Source organism: Amblyomma mixtum, chromosome 2 (genome assembly GCF_055824585.1).
Source record: "Amblyomma mixtum isolate Tamu chromosome 2, ASM5582458v1, whole genome shotgun sequence".
NCBI classification, from domain to species: domain Eukaryota; kingdom Metazoa; phylum Arthropoda; class Arachnida; order Ixodida; family Ixodidae; genus Amblyomma; species Amblyomma mixtum.
In genome coordinates, this window is record NC_143013.1 from 19339025 (window position 1) to 19356078 (window position 17054).

A 17054-nucleotide genomic window follows, 5' to 3' on the forward strand; every position below is an offset into this window, starting at 1 on the left:
TGCACTGACATCGCACAGTACACGGGCCTCTTGCATTTCGCCTCCATCGAAATGCGACTCCCGCGGCAGGGATCGAACCCACACGTTGTTATTCTGCAATCAACCTCTGGTTGAAGCACGTTTAAAGCGAGCAGTCTTCGTAAAAGCGGGGAATTGAACTTCTTAAGTCGCTTCCCATGTTATAAACCATATGCAAATTTTTCGTGGCGTATATAGCTCCTGGACGGAAAAGCAGTGGTGTGACAGATAACGGAGTGATTAATTCGTTACCAAAGGGGTACCCTCGAGATAAAAGCTATGACCCTGACACCGTCACAATCTATCAACTCAGTTTGGCCGAGTTTTCGCCACACATTATCCTTTTTTTTTTCTGCAGCGGCCGCGGTGTTGCCTTTCCAAGACAATGCGCTCTGAGGGTAAGGTATACAGAGATGTTTGTCTTCGTGCTGTATATTGGCGGGAGAAGAAGTTTGGATACCAAATCTCGATTCAAGGTCCTATGCAAATGCTGCGACGGGATTGAACATTTGTTGCGAAGGGGTCTGATACGGGCTGGTTGGTACTAGTTGATAGAAAGGGTGTAACAGCGGTAAGACAGGACAGAGGGAACGAGAAAAACAGCGCAAGTGTTGCCCGCACGGCTTTCATCCAAACTTTTACCGCTTACAGCACATTCCTAAAGTATACACACTATTTTTTTTTCTTTTTAAGGGTACTAACGTGCCTTTAAACGAGGTGCCGCAATGACACGAGGCGCAGGTATCACACGCGAATCACCCGCCACGCTCATAACCTGGGTCATCGCCGTTGGCCGTGCATGCCTCACGGGCTGGCCACCACTGCCTGCAGTGATCACGTGTCCCATCTCTCTCTTCCCCTGAGCGAATCGCCGCTGCCGCCCGCTGCCGCTGCTGCTGCCGCCGCCGCTGCCGTGAAGCCTGCTTCCAGAGCCGCCCCTGCTTCTTCTTGATCTTCGTCTTGATCTTCTACGCTGCCTGCCGTAGAGCGGCCCCCTTGGTGGGCCCTGAGCACTCGCATGCACGAACCCCCTGCCCCGCTCCTCGACCTCTTCTGCCCCCCTTATTATTAACTGCCCTTCCCCGTTCTCCTCTCTGAGCCTGCCTGCTCCTCCACCCCCCTCTCTCTGCATGCCAGGTGGCGCGCGCGAGCGGCGCGTGCTAAGAGCCGCCTTCTGTCCGTCCACATGTGTGTCCAGTTTGACAGGGCCAACAGGGCCAAGACCGAGTGCCTTGGCGGACTCGAAGAGGTCCTCAGCACGCTCAGGCCGTCCGAGTTCTGCGACGAGCAGCTGGCCAAGTACAAGGCAAGCGATGTGTTCCTTTTTTCGCCCTGTGTTCATCCTGACATTCATCCGGAACGAATAGGCTCAGAGTCTTTAAAAGTTGTTTTCAAGGGCTTTTTGATGGCGCCTTAGTAATCTGTATGCGGCTGAACGGATTGATTGATTGATTGATTGATTGATTGATTGATTGATTGATTGATTGATTGATTGATTGATTGATTGATTGATTGATTGATTGATTGATTGATTGATTGATTGATTGATTGATTGATTGATTGATTGAATAAAATTAGGGTAAAGCCGAAACTCTTATCTTTACAGCAGAAACTATTCTGTATCTTCATATCACCTTTAATTGTCATCGCTCGAAATGCCCTATTTACTAGCACAATAAACGCATTTTTTTTCCAATAAAATGTCTGCAAATGTGGGCGGCACGTTCATTACGTGGGCCAAAATATGCAGAAAAAGTCTGAAGCGCTAAAATTGGGTCTAAAGCAGGCTGGTGGAATAAGCACTACGTCCGATGCGACACATCTTCGGAATAAAACGAAACACACCCTAAACACGGTTTCAGCGTTAGAGGACATAGCCAACGACCAGTGGAAAGCCGCCATGTTGGAGGATGACTGAAGCTTGTTCCGCCTCTGCTGTCTGCATTTAGGTGTGCCCTGCGTTAGCTTCCTTACTGCTGTGCTGGCTCGAAAATCTTATTTCTTGCCACTTGAGCCTGTAAATATGACTGAATGGTCAGTCGACCTGTTTCTGCTGCCCAAGTTTCCAAGTGACTTCGCAGACACTTACTACGCGTCCAAAACACTTTCCGAACGCCACCGGGTACGAAGATGCAAGTTTTTCACAGAGTCCTACGTCAGTTTGCCGACGCTGAACCCCAAGAAATGTACGAAGCAAGTGTAACTTTCGTTTACGGCTAAAAATGTGCGCATTTCGGTCAAGTTTGAGTCAGTTTTTATTTGGTTCGATACTTTTTGCGAACGGGCGTGCCGCTTGAATTGCTGTTGTTGTGGTAGCGTTTTCTGTGTGTTGCGTCGGCGCCGAAAGCAAACGATAGTAAACCTCACGCTCATGCTGGTAGTGTCGAAAAAAGTGGCCTCTCAACATGCGACGCTTTCCATTTTCCTTGAAAAGGTCATACAGCATTTGTTTGTTTGCCCTAGTTCTCTAGTGCCCTAGAGCCCCTAGTGCCCTGGACAGAGACAGAAAACACTTTATTATTATTACCGGGAACATAGACCCCTAGGTCCCCGCACGTCCCCACTACACAAGTGTTTACCATTCTTGGACTATCGCCGTTAAAAACAGGTAGCCCGTGAATGCAGCAGTCTCTATGGTTTTACCACGATGAGCAAGCAGTTGTGCACTGAGATTTTTAGAGGATTCTACAGGCGTTATGCATTCCCGCTACTAGTTGGAACTATGATACCGCTTGAGCGGCTTCCCTTACGGTCCTTTCTTTTTTTTTTTTTACACAACACACGGCTTCGTGGAAACCGGCCGGTTAAGTGAAATCGCTACATGCATACAAGCCGTCGCTCCACAAAATAGGCACTTTTCCCTGGTCTAACAGAAACGATTGACTGACTTGCAGAGCGCAAACGTTCCGTGCCACGGGCACTTGACCCTTGCTAGTGCTTCCGTCGAAACAAATACCCGCACTAAAAGCTAACGCGTGTAACCGCCGAGGAGCGACGGTTCTCACAAAGCGCGACCCGTACCATAGAACAGCTGGTCACGATTACTCTTGCGAGGCCGATAATCGCAGCACTTCACGGGCAATCGTAGGATAAAAACAGCTTTTGTGTGATATTTTCTTCGTGCCTACAAAGATAATTTCAAATTTTATTTGCTACATGGGGATAACGAAATGTGTTGCGCGATGTCTCGACATGTAGCGACGGTTCGGAAATATTTGAGCCGCGGATGTAGGGGATCGCAGTCCAAAAATAGAAATGCGCTAAAATCAAGCGCTCTTGCCTTTTTTCCCTGGGCGTCTTTGTGACCCTTCTGCGTACAGCAAGGCACTAAGCAATATGTGGGTATATTGAGGACGGTGAAATTCGAGCGTGCGCGACGAGCGTGTGCTAGTACGTGCTGTGAATCCGGCGGCTATCCTTCAACATGGCGGATCGCGCGCGGTGACCGCTAGATGGCAGTGCATTTCGCATTAGGTCTATAGAGTTTACTCCAGCACAGTCTTCAGCATTTAGCGCGAAGCCCAACCGGAGCAAGTTTCTAGTCCTTAAATACGGGACATCGAACAGAGGAGCCATTTCCTAAGAGGCATGGTTTCGATTGGTTCGGCAAGTAGTCTTGGTCTGTCGTATTCTCGGCATTCGACAGTGAGCCAATAATGGTTGTCGCCTTAAAACTTAAAACATCGGTAGCTGCGTGCAGCGTGACGGGTGCGTAAGGCTTGACTGCTTTGCAAAACCCAGAATTAAGCCCGATAGCACAGGCGACTCACTGAACTGACCCATGACCTATACATCGCCTAAAAGCGCATAGCTTATGATGGGTACGATAATGAGATTATTAATCGTTCCGCCCAACATGCTTTTTGGACAGTGCATCTGCATATACGCGGGGCCGGCCGGGCGCTGAGTGTTCCGCATCAATAAAGCTTTCCAAGAAGAGCAGTACGGACGTGCCTGTGCATACTATTCAGCAGCTAGAAAGAGCAGCTCGGCATGTGACAAATAGACTTCGCTGCAATGCCAGCCTTTTCCGCGTTTCCCGTATGCAACGGCCCAATAGGCACATCGTTTTCGGTGGAGTTGCAGAATACGATAAGCGCTCTAAGCCTGTTCGCTTCAGAGTTACTGTTCGGAATGACTTTCGTCACCGTTTGTAGCCATCATTAGTGCGCCTTCTATAGATGCTGGCTTTCATTTCCTTTTCCTCCCTTCCTACCGTTCGTCTGTAAACGCTCAGGACCCTATCGAGCACCACTACAGGGACGATATTAAAAGATTCTGCGTATGTCCCAGCCTCTGTTCAGGTCACAGGCGAATTTCAGGAGAAGATTACGCGAATTATACTAGATTATTATCATCGAATATTGTGGAAATCGAAACAGTAAAGATTACAAACAAGAAATGTAGGACAGGTGTGATCACTGTCTGTGTCCGTCGTCTTGCCGTGGAACGTTCAGTGCCGCCTGTAAATATCAACTCAGCAGCCCTTCCTCAGCAAAACGGAAGTTTAGAAGAAAAGAACAACTACAACTAGAATTATGGCACAGAAAAAACTAAGAAATAAAAAATTACCAGTTGTTTGTCCCTGCTTCGTAACGCGCTAAACTCAGCGAAAGCTGCCGCCGCGCTCCTGGCTGTCCCTGCTGATGGCTAAGCCTATACAGTAATGTCTATCGCTTGCTGACTTTGTGGAAAACTGGGCTACCACAACAACCACAATTACTACAGGCGCACGTTCACACGTTAGCGCTGGTCATGTGGGCGGTGCTGATCACTCAATGACACGATACGGTCACGTGATCGATCGTTTGCGGTCTAGGCTCCGAATCCGCCGTGGAGTGATTCGCATAACAGCTTGTGCTGCTAAACAAAAGTCTCCGCCCTTGCCACTAGCTGTATAACTTCCGCAGCCGTTGACCCAAGCGACCGCATGGAATCGGGCGGCGTGCCATAACAACGCGTGGGTGTCCGCCGCGCAGGGCATGACGTGGGAAGGCTTCGTGGCGTCGCTCAAAAAGCGCGACGCCGGCAGCGACGAGGAGGACGAGGACGGGTCGAGCAGCGCCGGTTCGCCCAAGAACGAAGGCGCCGCGTCGGCGCCAACCACGGGACCAGCGTTGACGTCGGCGCCGTCCGAAGGCGGCGGCCTGTGTGTGCCGGGCGAAGCGGACCGGGGCAGCCCGACGTCGGCGGGCGACGCCCTGCAGAGCCAGTTCCTGCGCACCATCAACCAGACCATCCAGAAGAACGAGGCCAAGAAGAAGGAGGCCCTGTGGGAGCTCTTCCAGAGCGAGTGCAACTTCCTCGAAGACCACCTCATGGTCCTCAAGAACGTATGTCATGCGCGCCTCTTCTGGGCACGCTCGATACTCGCTCGATACTCTTGCGGAGCTGTTAGGAGCAGTCAGTGAGGCGTGGGTGGTGTGCAAGTTCGTGAAAGTGATCGCTGGGATGGGCATAGAAATCGATTAAGAAGGCTCTTCTGTAAGCTGTAACATTGCTTTCACGTAAGAATGACAAATAGAATAAATGAATGAAAAAGGGCCTGGAAACGATTGTGCTACCTGCTCGCAAGAATAAGCTGCGATGGAGTACTTTTACAAAGAAAAGTTAATCCTACTGTGGGCGTATTCAAGTCGCATCGACTGCACAGCCAAATACAACCACAAACCAAAAGGTGCACACGCACGCTACCATGGGAGATGCTAGTGACACAATGATGTGCGATAACACTGGTTGGTACTTACGTGTTACGGTCGCGTAAAGTCACGATACACGAGTCATGCCAATTTTAAGTGCAGAAGGCAAACGTATTGGCTTGTAACAATCGTGGCGGCTGCACACAGACATACATATGCGGATCAGCACGCTGCGACTGCCGACGCGATGGCAGGGTGTCGGTGGTTGCAGCCGTTGGGGCCAACTTACGTACCAACGGAATGGGACAATGGTAAGCTTACTGATTAGACGACTTTTACAGACAGGAGACGCTAAAGAAGCAACACCATCAGTATTAAGTGAGCGTAAAGGTCTGCCTACATTCACTCGCAGCAACAGAAGGGCACACATTTCATGGCAATCAAAACAAGCGTATTTGTGAAGGTAAGACTCTCCAGATAAGTGAACACTCGAAAAGAAAAAAAAAAACAAAGCTTGCGGTCGTTATCCTTTCTGCCGAAAAATCTGCCACTGCATGATACATGACATTGGCATGGCCCATAACGGCTCTAATTTATCTCTCGGGTTCATAGCACACCCCTACAAAGCTCAGCTCCATTGGACCCTGCTGACAGTGGCTCCCCCATGACGTACAGGCGCAAAAATGCTGCACTCTCACAGGTGTTCATGGAGCCGCTAAAGAAGATCCAAGTGGAAGGATACGCCATGTTTGCAGAACCAGAGGTGCTCTTCGGCAACCTCGATGAACTGTGTTGCGTGAGTCGTCCCCTTTTTTATTGCCTACCAGACAGACTGAAACAGCTGCAGCTTTATCAACGGTGAAGACTAATCGCAAGTTCCTATCATGTTTCCATCAGGTCACCTATGCCTTCTGTAGAGAATTCATCAACTTCATCCTGGCCAGCCACAACTCGGGAGAGTTTAGCACGACGGAGGTCCTGATTAGGCTTTTTAAAAAGGTATTGCAACGCAAGCATAAATGCTTTCTCCTTCCTATTCATTTTTCTTTTTCTTCTCGCCAACACTTTAACATCTTACCACTTTTTGCAGAGCACCAAGGCTGCGGCACTCAGACAAGCGTACCACCGTTACACTCTCAACTACATAAATGCGCTCAACTACTTGGAGACCCTCAGGAGACAAGTGGAATTTAACGAATTTGAAAAGGTACGTATCACTGGATTACTCACGCTATACATGTTTCTGGAATTGGTAGCCGAAACAATCGCGTTCAGTTTGCGTCAAAAATACGCGGCCTAAATTGTTTGCTATGTTGTAAGGCTCTCAGCACTCCTGGGCGTCCTCAGCTACAGAGGTACGGTGACGAGAGCTCCTCTCAAATGCGAGCGATTTTGACCGCTGACGCTGCAAAACTAGGCACACTGGATGTTTTGGAAGCAGATCTCATGAACCGCATATTTTTTACTCAAATTGTACATTTACGCTTCGAGCTTTCGCGAGAGGAGGGGAGGCTATTGGTCCCCCTAGTTCGGCCACGCTGTGCTCATACCGACCTCTAGCCAAATCTTCATTCCCCTCGAGACCGCGTTTTCCTCGTGTAATATTAATCTGACCTGTAGGCACCCGTATTTATGCCTACATTTGCAGAAGGGGAGAGCAAGGACAGCTTTCAAGTTCTTAGCAATACTTTTGCGATAAGTTTATATGCAAGTAGCGGTCCGTCGATTCAGGGTGCAGAACGTGCCGAACCAATGTATGCGATCGTTGTGCACCTTGTATAAGTCGCGCTGGCATTGCGTGGCGGATGCATTCTTGAGCAATGTACATCCTTAGTTTAGAGGTTGGCAGTCATATAACAACTGTAAGGACGACCGAGGCCTGTCATTAGCGAGCGTGGCCTTGCGCCTTTTCAGCTCCGCTACTCATGCACTGAGCCGCGTCACATTTCCCCCGAGTGCACTCACCTTACCGTGGCGGCGAAGCATGCCGCAGAAAGGCGAGCGTAGCATTTTTTTTTTTTCACCGCGACGCGGCGCCACAAACCTTTTTATTCTAAAGCCCCTCAATGAGACAAAAGTAGCGAAAAGCTTTGAACTTTCCGACAATCCTCCTCTCCTGGCGCGCCGCCGGAGAATCGAGCCTCCCATTGGCCGAGGCGCCGTAGTCACGTGTTAGTGCGCGCTTTTTGGCTCCGCAGCAGACGCCGGCGCCATTGCCGGGGCTGGGAGTCGCGCTTCATTTTCTTTCTGTGCAATAGTTTTGGCGGGAAGCGTTTTTTTTTTTTTTTCATCTTTGACGGCGTCTACGTGTTTCGGCGATGCCGAGCTTCTGTTGCGCGTATAGATGCAACAACCGAGGCGGCAGTGGCAAAAGATTTTTTGTAATTCATTCCAGAAAAAGAAACGCGGCTCGCCGTAAGGTTTGGCAGCACAGGATCGGCCGGGCAAACTTCGATAATGTTTTGGATCCGCGTCTTTGTGAGATAAGTCGTCGTTTTTCAGTTGTCAGTCGTGTTTTTTCGGATGATTTGGTGTGAAGCGCCAGCGGCTGCAGTCTTTCTTCGCACTAAATGCCGTTTGGCATGATTTTAAGAAGACTCGTTCGCTAGCGGGTACGAAAGCCGTGCTGAAGTGCAGGTTTAATGTTGCTCGCATTGCGCGGCGTGCCGGCTTGGTTTCAGTCGGGATCGTTCGCATGTTGTTTGGGCCCCGCCGTTTACGTTGCTCGCTGTGCAGGTCCTGGCTTGATGTTGCGCGCATTGCTTGCCGTATTTGTGTTGCTGCAGCTGGACTCCTGGGCTCACTAATTAGATACTAAAGGGGCGGTACTCGCTGTTTGAGCCTACTCTGCTCATGCTGCTCGCGGTGCAGGTCTAGCTTTCATGTTGAACGCATCGCTAGACGTATTTGTTTTGTTACAGTTGCACTCGCTCACGAACTCGACACCAAAGGTGTGGTACTTGCTGTTGAAGCTCCTGCTGCTCATGCTGCTTGCGATTAAGCTCTAGCTTTCATGTTGCACGCATTGCTGAACGTATTTTTCAAGCAGGGTTCTAAACCGAAATCGGGCGTTACTGTGCAGGGTTCTAAACCAAAATCGGGCGTTACTGTGCCTAGGCACATTAACGCACCTGTCGCTTGAATACTCCATATCTGCGTGGATAATACTTGAGAATGCAAGCGAGGACCTCTGTAAAACATAGTTTCAGACATTTTGGGTTGAGGCCTTCGTCGCTGCCGCGAATTCCTGCGAAAATCACGCTGCGTGGAGCTATGTAACGTGGATAGGTGGTGTCAAATGAATCACTAACGCAGGGGCGCGCGCAATGATCTAGACTATTTCCAAAGTTCGACATTGGAAAAGCTCCTCATGGCTTTTAATGCGGAGTGGTGACGTGTTAACACTCGTGTATTCCTTTTTCAGTTATGAAAGGTCACGCTCTATTTTTTTTTTTCGTGCCTTGTATCTCCCACGCCACAATCTCAATGCGGCCGAATCGGAGGCAGAAAATGCAACAAAAATCATGCGGGCGCGCTGCGCGCCAAAGCGCGAGCGACGATAAAGCCACTCGACGAGCGATGGTAGTCACTCTAGTGCCGCGAACTCGCTCGCGCGCGCCACTTCCAACGCGTGCTCCGCAGTCAAAGAGATCGAAGAACAAGAAGTTTCTATAAAGCAATCCAACGTTGGTCTGGGCAGTTATTACAGTAACTGATTTTTCAATCTCTCATTTCATGATGTCATTTTGACCGAAGCCAAGTCACAAATCGCAACACAAAGTTCATTTGGGCGCGCGGTCTGCCGAGCGCCAAAAGGCGATGGTTGGGAGCGTCTGCTAGCTGCTCCCGGCCTAGGTGCCGCCACCGTCTATTTAGGGGCTTTATTTTATTCGGGCACTGAGAGGACAGGCTAGTTGCATGATTTCTCTCTGTATGCGTTTCGAACCGAACAACAGATGAGGACAGGGGCCGATTTATGGGCCTCTCTTGGGAGGGTTGGTTGGACGGTGGAGTAGGGAATGGGGGGGGGGGGGGGGGGGGTGAAGGGGGGGGGGGGACCAGTATTGCAAATGAATGGTTTCACTCTGGACCTTTGTAGGGTCGGCATTTGCCAATACGTTTCCAATATTGGGCCGATTAGCTGTGCTGCTTGCGTGCCATCTCTTAGAGGCACGCTTGCGCACAGCTTCGGCTACAGCGAAGGGAACGCACAATTTTTTACATCCCCTTTAGCTAACTTTCGCAAGACATTGAGTGACAGCGCGTAAGAGCGAATGGAATCCAGGCTCTGTCGCTCCTTTGGGGGCTGTCTTACGGCTCGAGGGGAAAGGTCCGCTGCCCTCTGCCATGATTATTCCTGCCTTTGCTAAAGCTCCCCCGCTATCCGCGTTCCGAGGAACACCCCTCTTCCTTTCACGGGATGGCCCGCCGCTCTCCATCACTTCACCAGGCAGGACGGCAAACAAGCGCCCGGTGTTTGGAATCCTTTGTACGCACGCTCGTGTTTGGCGAGCTAAACGAGAACAGTCCCATCTGTCTCAGATGCCGTTCTTCGTCGCCGGTTTATTTCACTCCACGCCGACGCTTCCGAGAAAGTTTGTTTTTGTGTGTGTGTTCTTCTTTTCGAAAGTGCCATGAGTGCTGAAGTGAAACACTGTACACACAGAATGTCTCATGAGGAGCGTACAAGTAGAATTTGCCCCGACGCCTATGTGTACGTCAGACTATATGATGCCTGTTTGCATTTCGTCACTGCCCGCGGCTTCTGCTCAAGACGACTGCGTGCCGAACAGTTTTGTACATAGACAGATAATTAGTAGTAGCATTCCTTTTACATCTGGCTGGTGATAGTTGTCACTCGCTTAAAATTTCTAACGTATATTCTTCGAAGCCATTAAGCGAATTTCTTTTTTTTAAGTACTCTCTGGTTCTCGTCTGCCAGTTAGCTTTTCCAAGTTTTCACTTTCAAAAAACTGACATCTTTACTGTTCTTAAATGATGAAGCGTCTCGTAGTCGTGTGATGGCCGCGTCTATTACCGGCTGCTGCCGTCTTCTGGAGGCCGCTTCGTAACTGTGCAGGACAGAGCCCTTGGAACTCGTTGATACTCGAATTTTCGCTCGTCTTAACATTAAGTCTATTGCGGTCCTTCCAGCTTGCTCAGTACAACGTTTCGCAGGCATTCACTGACTAGCGCGCATTCAAACAGCACAGGATCCCTTCACAGTGAAGCGTAGTGCTTTTCTTAGTTCCGAGTGTACCGCTTTAAGCTGCTAGCTTCAGCGTGATTGTTTTGCGTTAAAATGAAAACGATTGTTTTCATAGCTGAATTTTCGCTGAATATGTTAATATTCGAAGGCCCTGCAGCCCCAACTGAATGAAATGTCGCGTAACTGTACGGTTTGTCCATAAGTAACACGTGCCACAGGAGAAGTGAAAATTGGCTAGCAGACCAATGCATCCCTTCTGTCCCTGGAAGCTGGAAGCTTGTGCTTATGTTATGCAGTGGTGCGCCCGGGACCCTCGCTGCAAGAAACTCCAGCTGACGGACCTGCTGGTGTCGCCGGTGCAGCACATCATGCGAGTGCCGCTCATCCTCAAGGACATCGAGATGCGCACCGAGGACATGGAGGAGCGGGACTGCATCACCGCCATCCTCGAGACAGAGGAGAACTCGCTACGTGAGCTATATGATTGCACACATGCGCAATTATCCGTTCCTCGCAGGCAGTACTCGTAAAGGTGTATTGCCACGGCAAACCATTGTCCCGCGGAACAGGCGTCACGTGACGTCCCACTTCCACTCTGCGAGATCCGCGCCTGGTCCGCGCATCGAGGATGGCCACGCACATGTCTAATCCAGTTATCGTCACTCCTCCGACCTTAGCCTTTTCAGGTGGCGATAAGAATATTAGGCAAGCCCAAGGTCCTTCGCTATGCTACGTTCATCAACATCGCTGGCCAGGCACGAACCTCACGCAGCGAAAGTGGGATGCCACATGACACTTGGTCCGCGTGCCATGGTGCGTCGTGGGATGAGGTGGATTCACATGACGGACCATGGTCCCGCGGACCAGTCGTCGCGGGCCGTCCCATTTCCGCACAATGTAGATTCACAAAACGGACCACTGTCCCGCTGACCAGGCGTCACGTGACGTTTCACTTCCTCTCTCCCCGACCTGTTTAACGTCTGATCCGTTTATCCCCACTCCTCTGACCTTCACCTTTAGGCATGCACATGGTCTTTCACCATGCTGGGTTCAACATCTTCATAATGACCCTTTACTCATTTCCTCGAGATCGGGAACTCTTACGACGTGGTGATGGTTCTTGCGGAGGCGCGGGAGGGGGGGGGGGGGGATCTATTTATTTTTCTTCGGATGACCTACGCTGCAAAACCGGAGTAAGTAAGAGATATTAAAGGGTCAGTCTACTGAATTTTATCGACCATGTTTTCTTTGCGGCAACCGATAGCTCTTTACTCAAATTACCGTTTAGCCAGCTGTGGTGCCAAGGAGTGCGGTAGAACATTTTAAAATAGAATTTATTGATGTGGGAACACATCCGTATGAGATGGTAGTCTCATCTGGCAACCATCTGGATTTCCGCCGAGCGGCGACAAACATGGCGGCGCCCGTCGAAGCCGGACCTCTCGCTTCGGATTGAATTCTCGTTGTTGCTGCCTTTTTCAGTGCGTTCACTGGCCATAAATGGGGCGCCTGTCTTTCGTTTCGTCTCATCTCGCCTATAAGAAAACATATAAGAGATAAATTTGCTTTTTTTAATAATTAGAGTGACGATTCTGCCGCTCCTAGGCTTAAGTGGGGAGTCGGTTTGTTTACAGCAATGGTTCCCGTCCTGACGACCAGATGGCGCCACTATAGGCTGAGTTTATTTTTGCGTCTCTGCTAGCATACGCTGAACTAAAAGTGGGAATGTGCCTGCGTTTTGCGTACGTGTAACTATAAATATTCATGTGATTTACAGAAAAAGCGAGCGGTACGCCTTCTACAGTTTACTAGAACAAAACGTGCGTTTCTCTGACATTGGGGCATACAAATGGTACGTAGTATATTCACTTATGCTTCTACAAAAAAAAGACTACCACTTTCTTGAACAAAATGAACGTTTGGGGTCGCCACCATGCTTTTTTTACGAGACTTTTAACGCCGAAATAAAATATAAATTCCTGCCTAAACCGGGCGCAGACCCATCGTTATTGATGTTATAGGGTGCCAACTACCAGAATATGCCATTATTTATACACTCATCTCGGTGAGTAGACTGACCCTTTAACTGCTAGCACTTTGACTGGGCACAAAAAGTTAACTAGAGCTTCAAACTAATGTGCGAGGCCGAAGATACCAAGCGTTGGTCGCGCATTTCATTGTAAGGCAAACAAAGAAAGTGCTAAATGCTTTCAACTCCATGGCAATGGACGCGCGCCGCCTACGCTTTCTTGCTTCTTATGTTTGTTGCGCTTCGAAAGTTTTCATTCGGAAGCGAAATCCTGTTGCCGCCCGTTCCCATAAACGGTCGTCATCTTCGCACTCTAACGTTTCAATACTCCTTGCACAGCTGTGTAGTGTCCTCAACTGCAGCGTTTAATCACAACATTTCTTTAGAGCGCACTTCCGAGGCGTACGGGCGGAGCGCCTGCGCGCCCAGCACGCGCCGCGACGGACGTCGGAAAGTGGCATGTCCCTCCATGTCCCTGGTGCTGGCTCGCTCCCCCTCGCGAGCCGACTGAAAAAATGTCAAGCCGTGAAGAAAAGGGGTTGGGGGGCGCTGACAGGACCAATTAAACCGCGAAGAAAAGTTCGGGGAACCCGAAGAGGCTCGAGCCATGAATAAAAGTCAGAGAGACTCCCGTGGTCCTCCCATTGTTGTAAACCGGACCCCGCTTCCGACGCGCGCGCGAGCGCCCGTGCGGTGACGCCGATATCTGACATGCACGGATATCTGCGCCCCACTCGCGCCTGCTCGCGCGTCGCGCCTTGCGCATGCGCAGACAGGCTCCAGCGTACGCCCGTGCGCGTAGGCGTTTCGCGTGTACGCCTCGGAAGTGACCATCGAGGTGGGGCTTTAGGCGCCCGTTTCTGCGTTTCGCGGCGTCGCCGTTGTCCGTTAATTGTAACCAGAAGTGGCGAAAGCAATGGAGCGGGAGCTTGGAAAGGAGAAAGTAAAAACGCAACCTCCTCCCCTCCTTAGCAACCGGCGCGCCAACCGTCACGTCACACAGTAGCGGTAGAAGGAGCGCGCGTGCGTCGGCGGTGGCACCTACACCGCCGCTCCTTTGCCAGACGTCTCGTTGCAGTCGAGTGAGTGAGAGGCTCCGAAGCGGCGCAGTGATTCCGCGCCAAGCGGTTCGCGGCAGTGGGTTGACCTCAAGGCTTTCGCCAAGCACACTTTAGAATTTCCAAAATGTCTTCGGTATTTTTTTGAGGGAAGGAAATGCGCAGTATCTGTCCCTCACAGCTGCGAAACCAATAGAGTGTGGGCTTGGAAAGCAGAGGGTAAATTTGTGAATTGGTTTTTGAGGAAAGGAAATGCGCAGTATCTGTCTCACACATCTCGGTGGACACCTGACACAGAGGGAATGCACATAACTGCCCTCTTGGAACAGTGGACACCTCAATCGTGCTTTAAGCTATGTGGCGGTAGTGACAGAGATGTGCACTGCATGCTTTGGCGTTGAAAGTGTTGTGCCAGAAACGCTGCCACCTGCCAGGGTGGCTGGGTGGGTGGGGACATTAGTGTAGTTATAAAGGGAATTTCTTACCTCTCAAGCGGCAGAACATCCCTCTCGCTAGTAACGGCTCCCACAGCTGTGACAACCTCGCGAAATTACTTGCGCAGACCTCGTCTTTGAGAACCATGCAGGCATTGGTGCAGTAAGTGGAGCATATATATCCATCTATTTCTCCGTCCACAAAGCTTCCTTAGCTTCATGACAATCAAGAACTGGTAGTGGAGTGTTTCTTGAAGAAGGAATATGTGTGAAAAATAACAATTTGTCTGTAATTGTACATACATGTCTTGCTCGAATTCTTTGCCTCAATCTATCGAAAAGCTGGAACAGCTGATGAGCTGTGCTCAAAATTCGCATTAGGAAGTAACGTAATCGTCGACAATTTTTCTTTCTGCTTTCAGGTGAGCTGGACGACAAAATGAAGTGGCTCAAGAACTTCGAACGTCTGCTGGAGATTCAAAGAAATATTGTGTGGCCACCGGTGACCGAACTAGACTCCAAGGTCTACATTCCTGAGGTACATTAACGGAAACTTGTACACACACTCGCACTTGCTAGACTCAGCGCTGCGAAGTTCATTCGAATGTATCAGTCAACGAATAAAAGATGAGTTAGTGAGTGAGTGAGTGAGTGAGTGTGAGTGAGTGTGAGTGAGTGAGTGGGTGAGTGAGTGAGTGAGAGTGAGTGAGTGTGAAAAATTCCATTAACGAAAATTAACACATGTGATGTGTATGGCAAATAATCGTGGATCGTTGTCCAGCATGTAACCCCATTACATAAGCTTAGGGCCCTTCGTTTTCGGGTTTTTATCTTTTTCAGAATTCGGAGAGGGAGGGGGGAGAGGGGATAAAAATCGGGCCATATTTTTATAATGATATAAATCAGGTCATTTATATGAAATGTCGATGAAACATATTTTATCGGGTAATTGTGGGGCTGAATTTTGAAATAAATAAAATACAAATGAAATTTATGTCAGCGCTGTTCTTTTCTTTCTCATTTAATACAATAATTTCTTAGAGTACATCACCATCTGCGCAGCACTTCCGCGTTCGTACAAGACTTGCCTCTCTCTGTACCCCGCTAAAACATTAATTCATTATTACACTGACTATTTCAAATGCACAACAGTCGTGGAGTATGACGTTTTAGCCTGGGTAGCTCTTGATAATGATGCCAATAGGAGGTCTGGACAGTGCCCATGTTTCAGCCCCTCCCTTCTGAAATGTACAGACCTTTGCATCGGGTGAGGGGGTTGTCGAAATGCCTCCTCCCTGGACTGTCGGAAACCAGTTCCACCACTGCTTCCACAGTGCTAGCGCGAGGTTCTCAGGACAATAGCCAACAATATGGCAGCGCCCAGAGAGCCCTTATTGCAAAGGTTCTGATCTTGTCTCCAAATTAAGCTGCATCATGAATAACAAGGGTAAAATGAGGTTTAAAATAATCAGTTAACCGAAAAAGTTCGCATGAAATGAGCGCATGATACCCGCTTATTTTCTCATAGCTGTCTTCATCTTCGTGCACTGGAAAATCTCCATCTCCAGAAGGCGCATTTTCGTGTAGGAATCGGGTTTAACCCGAATTTGAAGAAAAATTTTCGGGGTGCAAGAATAGGGTGAAATCGGGTTTTGCCTGAAAATGAGGAGCCCTAAATATGCCAAGTTCACGAATAAGTATCTCCAGCAGCACAGCTAATAGGCCCAGTATCAGAAACGCACTGGAAAAAGCTTGTCCTACAAAGGACCAAAGTGAAACCATCCATTTCCAATATTGGGCTGATTACGTGTGACTAGCCATTAAGTACACTCTTCAATACGACTCGCATACAGGGTAGAGACAGTGTTTGATCTCAACACGCGTCTTGATTGCTTTGCCGTATCCTACAACTCGTTCAACGCCCTGCTATTTCAGTTCCTGAAAGCACCGCTCTCAAAGCAGCCGTGCGAAAGGTTGATCGTCAGTCCTCGGCGGCAGATCATCTTAGAGGGCCCACTGCAGATGCTCGGTGAGTGTGCACGGCGCGTGGAACTCTCCGACCGCAGTGTGAAACGTGCACTGATCTTGCACGAATAATTGTGTGCTCTTGCAGACACGTCGAAAAGCGGTTTCGAAGTCTACGTAGTACTTTTCGATGACATGATCCTTATCACAAGAAAAAAGAAGGGGCTCAGCAAAAAGGTGAGGAATGAATTGGTGCTAGTTGTGATCTCCAATGTCTCTATATGGTGTGACCTGTACACTTACTGAACAGCAAATATTTACTATGACGCCCACACTATCAAAATTAATAATTTACATTTGCAGATAGCTTTATTTAGAACTTTCTTTTCTCCGTAGGAAAGCTTGCACACTCTTTGATGTTATTTACGTAAAAGATCTCGCAGATTAAGAATGGTTTGCAGTGCATTTGCCAAGCACTCTTACATTGTTGTGATACAAATTACCGATCTCAACCAAATGAAATCAGCCGCGTAGTTCAAGTTAACCCAAGGAAAGGAAATAGAGTCAACTACGGAAACAAGTGAAGGAGGAAATAGGCCGGCCGTGAGTGATGAAGGTAAGGGACATAGATCAATATAGTAGAGCCCTTACTCCTGCAATGTGGCGACCTAACAGCTGCTGGTAATGACGAAGCAAAACAAG

At 49.2% G+C, this 17054-nt stretch overlaps 1 protein-coding gene across 5 annotated transcripts in view; it reads left to right on the top strand.

The window, feature by feature from the left end:
• The window catches only part of LOC149358579 (uncharacterized), a 268691-nt gene that overhangs the window by 243980 nt on the left and 7657 nt on the right, over positions 1–17054 (top strand). For 3 of the 5 annotated variants that reach the window (XM_089570691.1, XM_089570690.1, XM_089570692.1), the window contains 9 exons: positions 1205–1324; positions 4998–5351; positions 6358–6453; positions 6555–6656; positions 6748–6864; positions 11163–11337; positions 14810–14925; positions 16323–16416; positions 16501–16589. In XM_089570691.1, the coding sequence (XP_089426817.1) occupies positions 1205–1324; positions 4998–5351; positions 6358–6453; positions 6555–6656; positions 6748–6864; positions 11163–11337; positions 14810–14925; positions 16323–16416; positions 16501–16589 (1263 nt within the window). The remainder of the gene's footprint in view (positions 1–1204; positions 1325–4997; positions 5352–6357; positions 6454–6554; positions 6657–6747; positions 6865–11162; positions 11338–14809; positions 14926–16322; positions 16417–16500; positions 16590–17054) is intronic. The other 2 variants (XM_089570693.1, XM_089570694.1) reach the window with 1 other exon arrangement.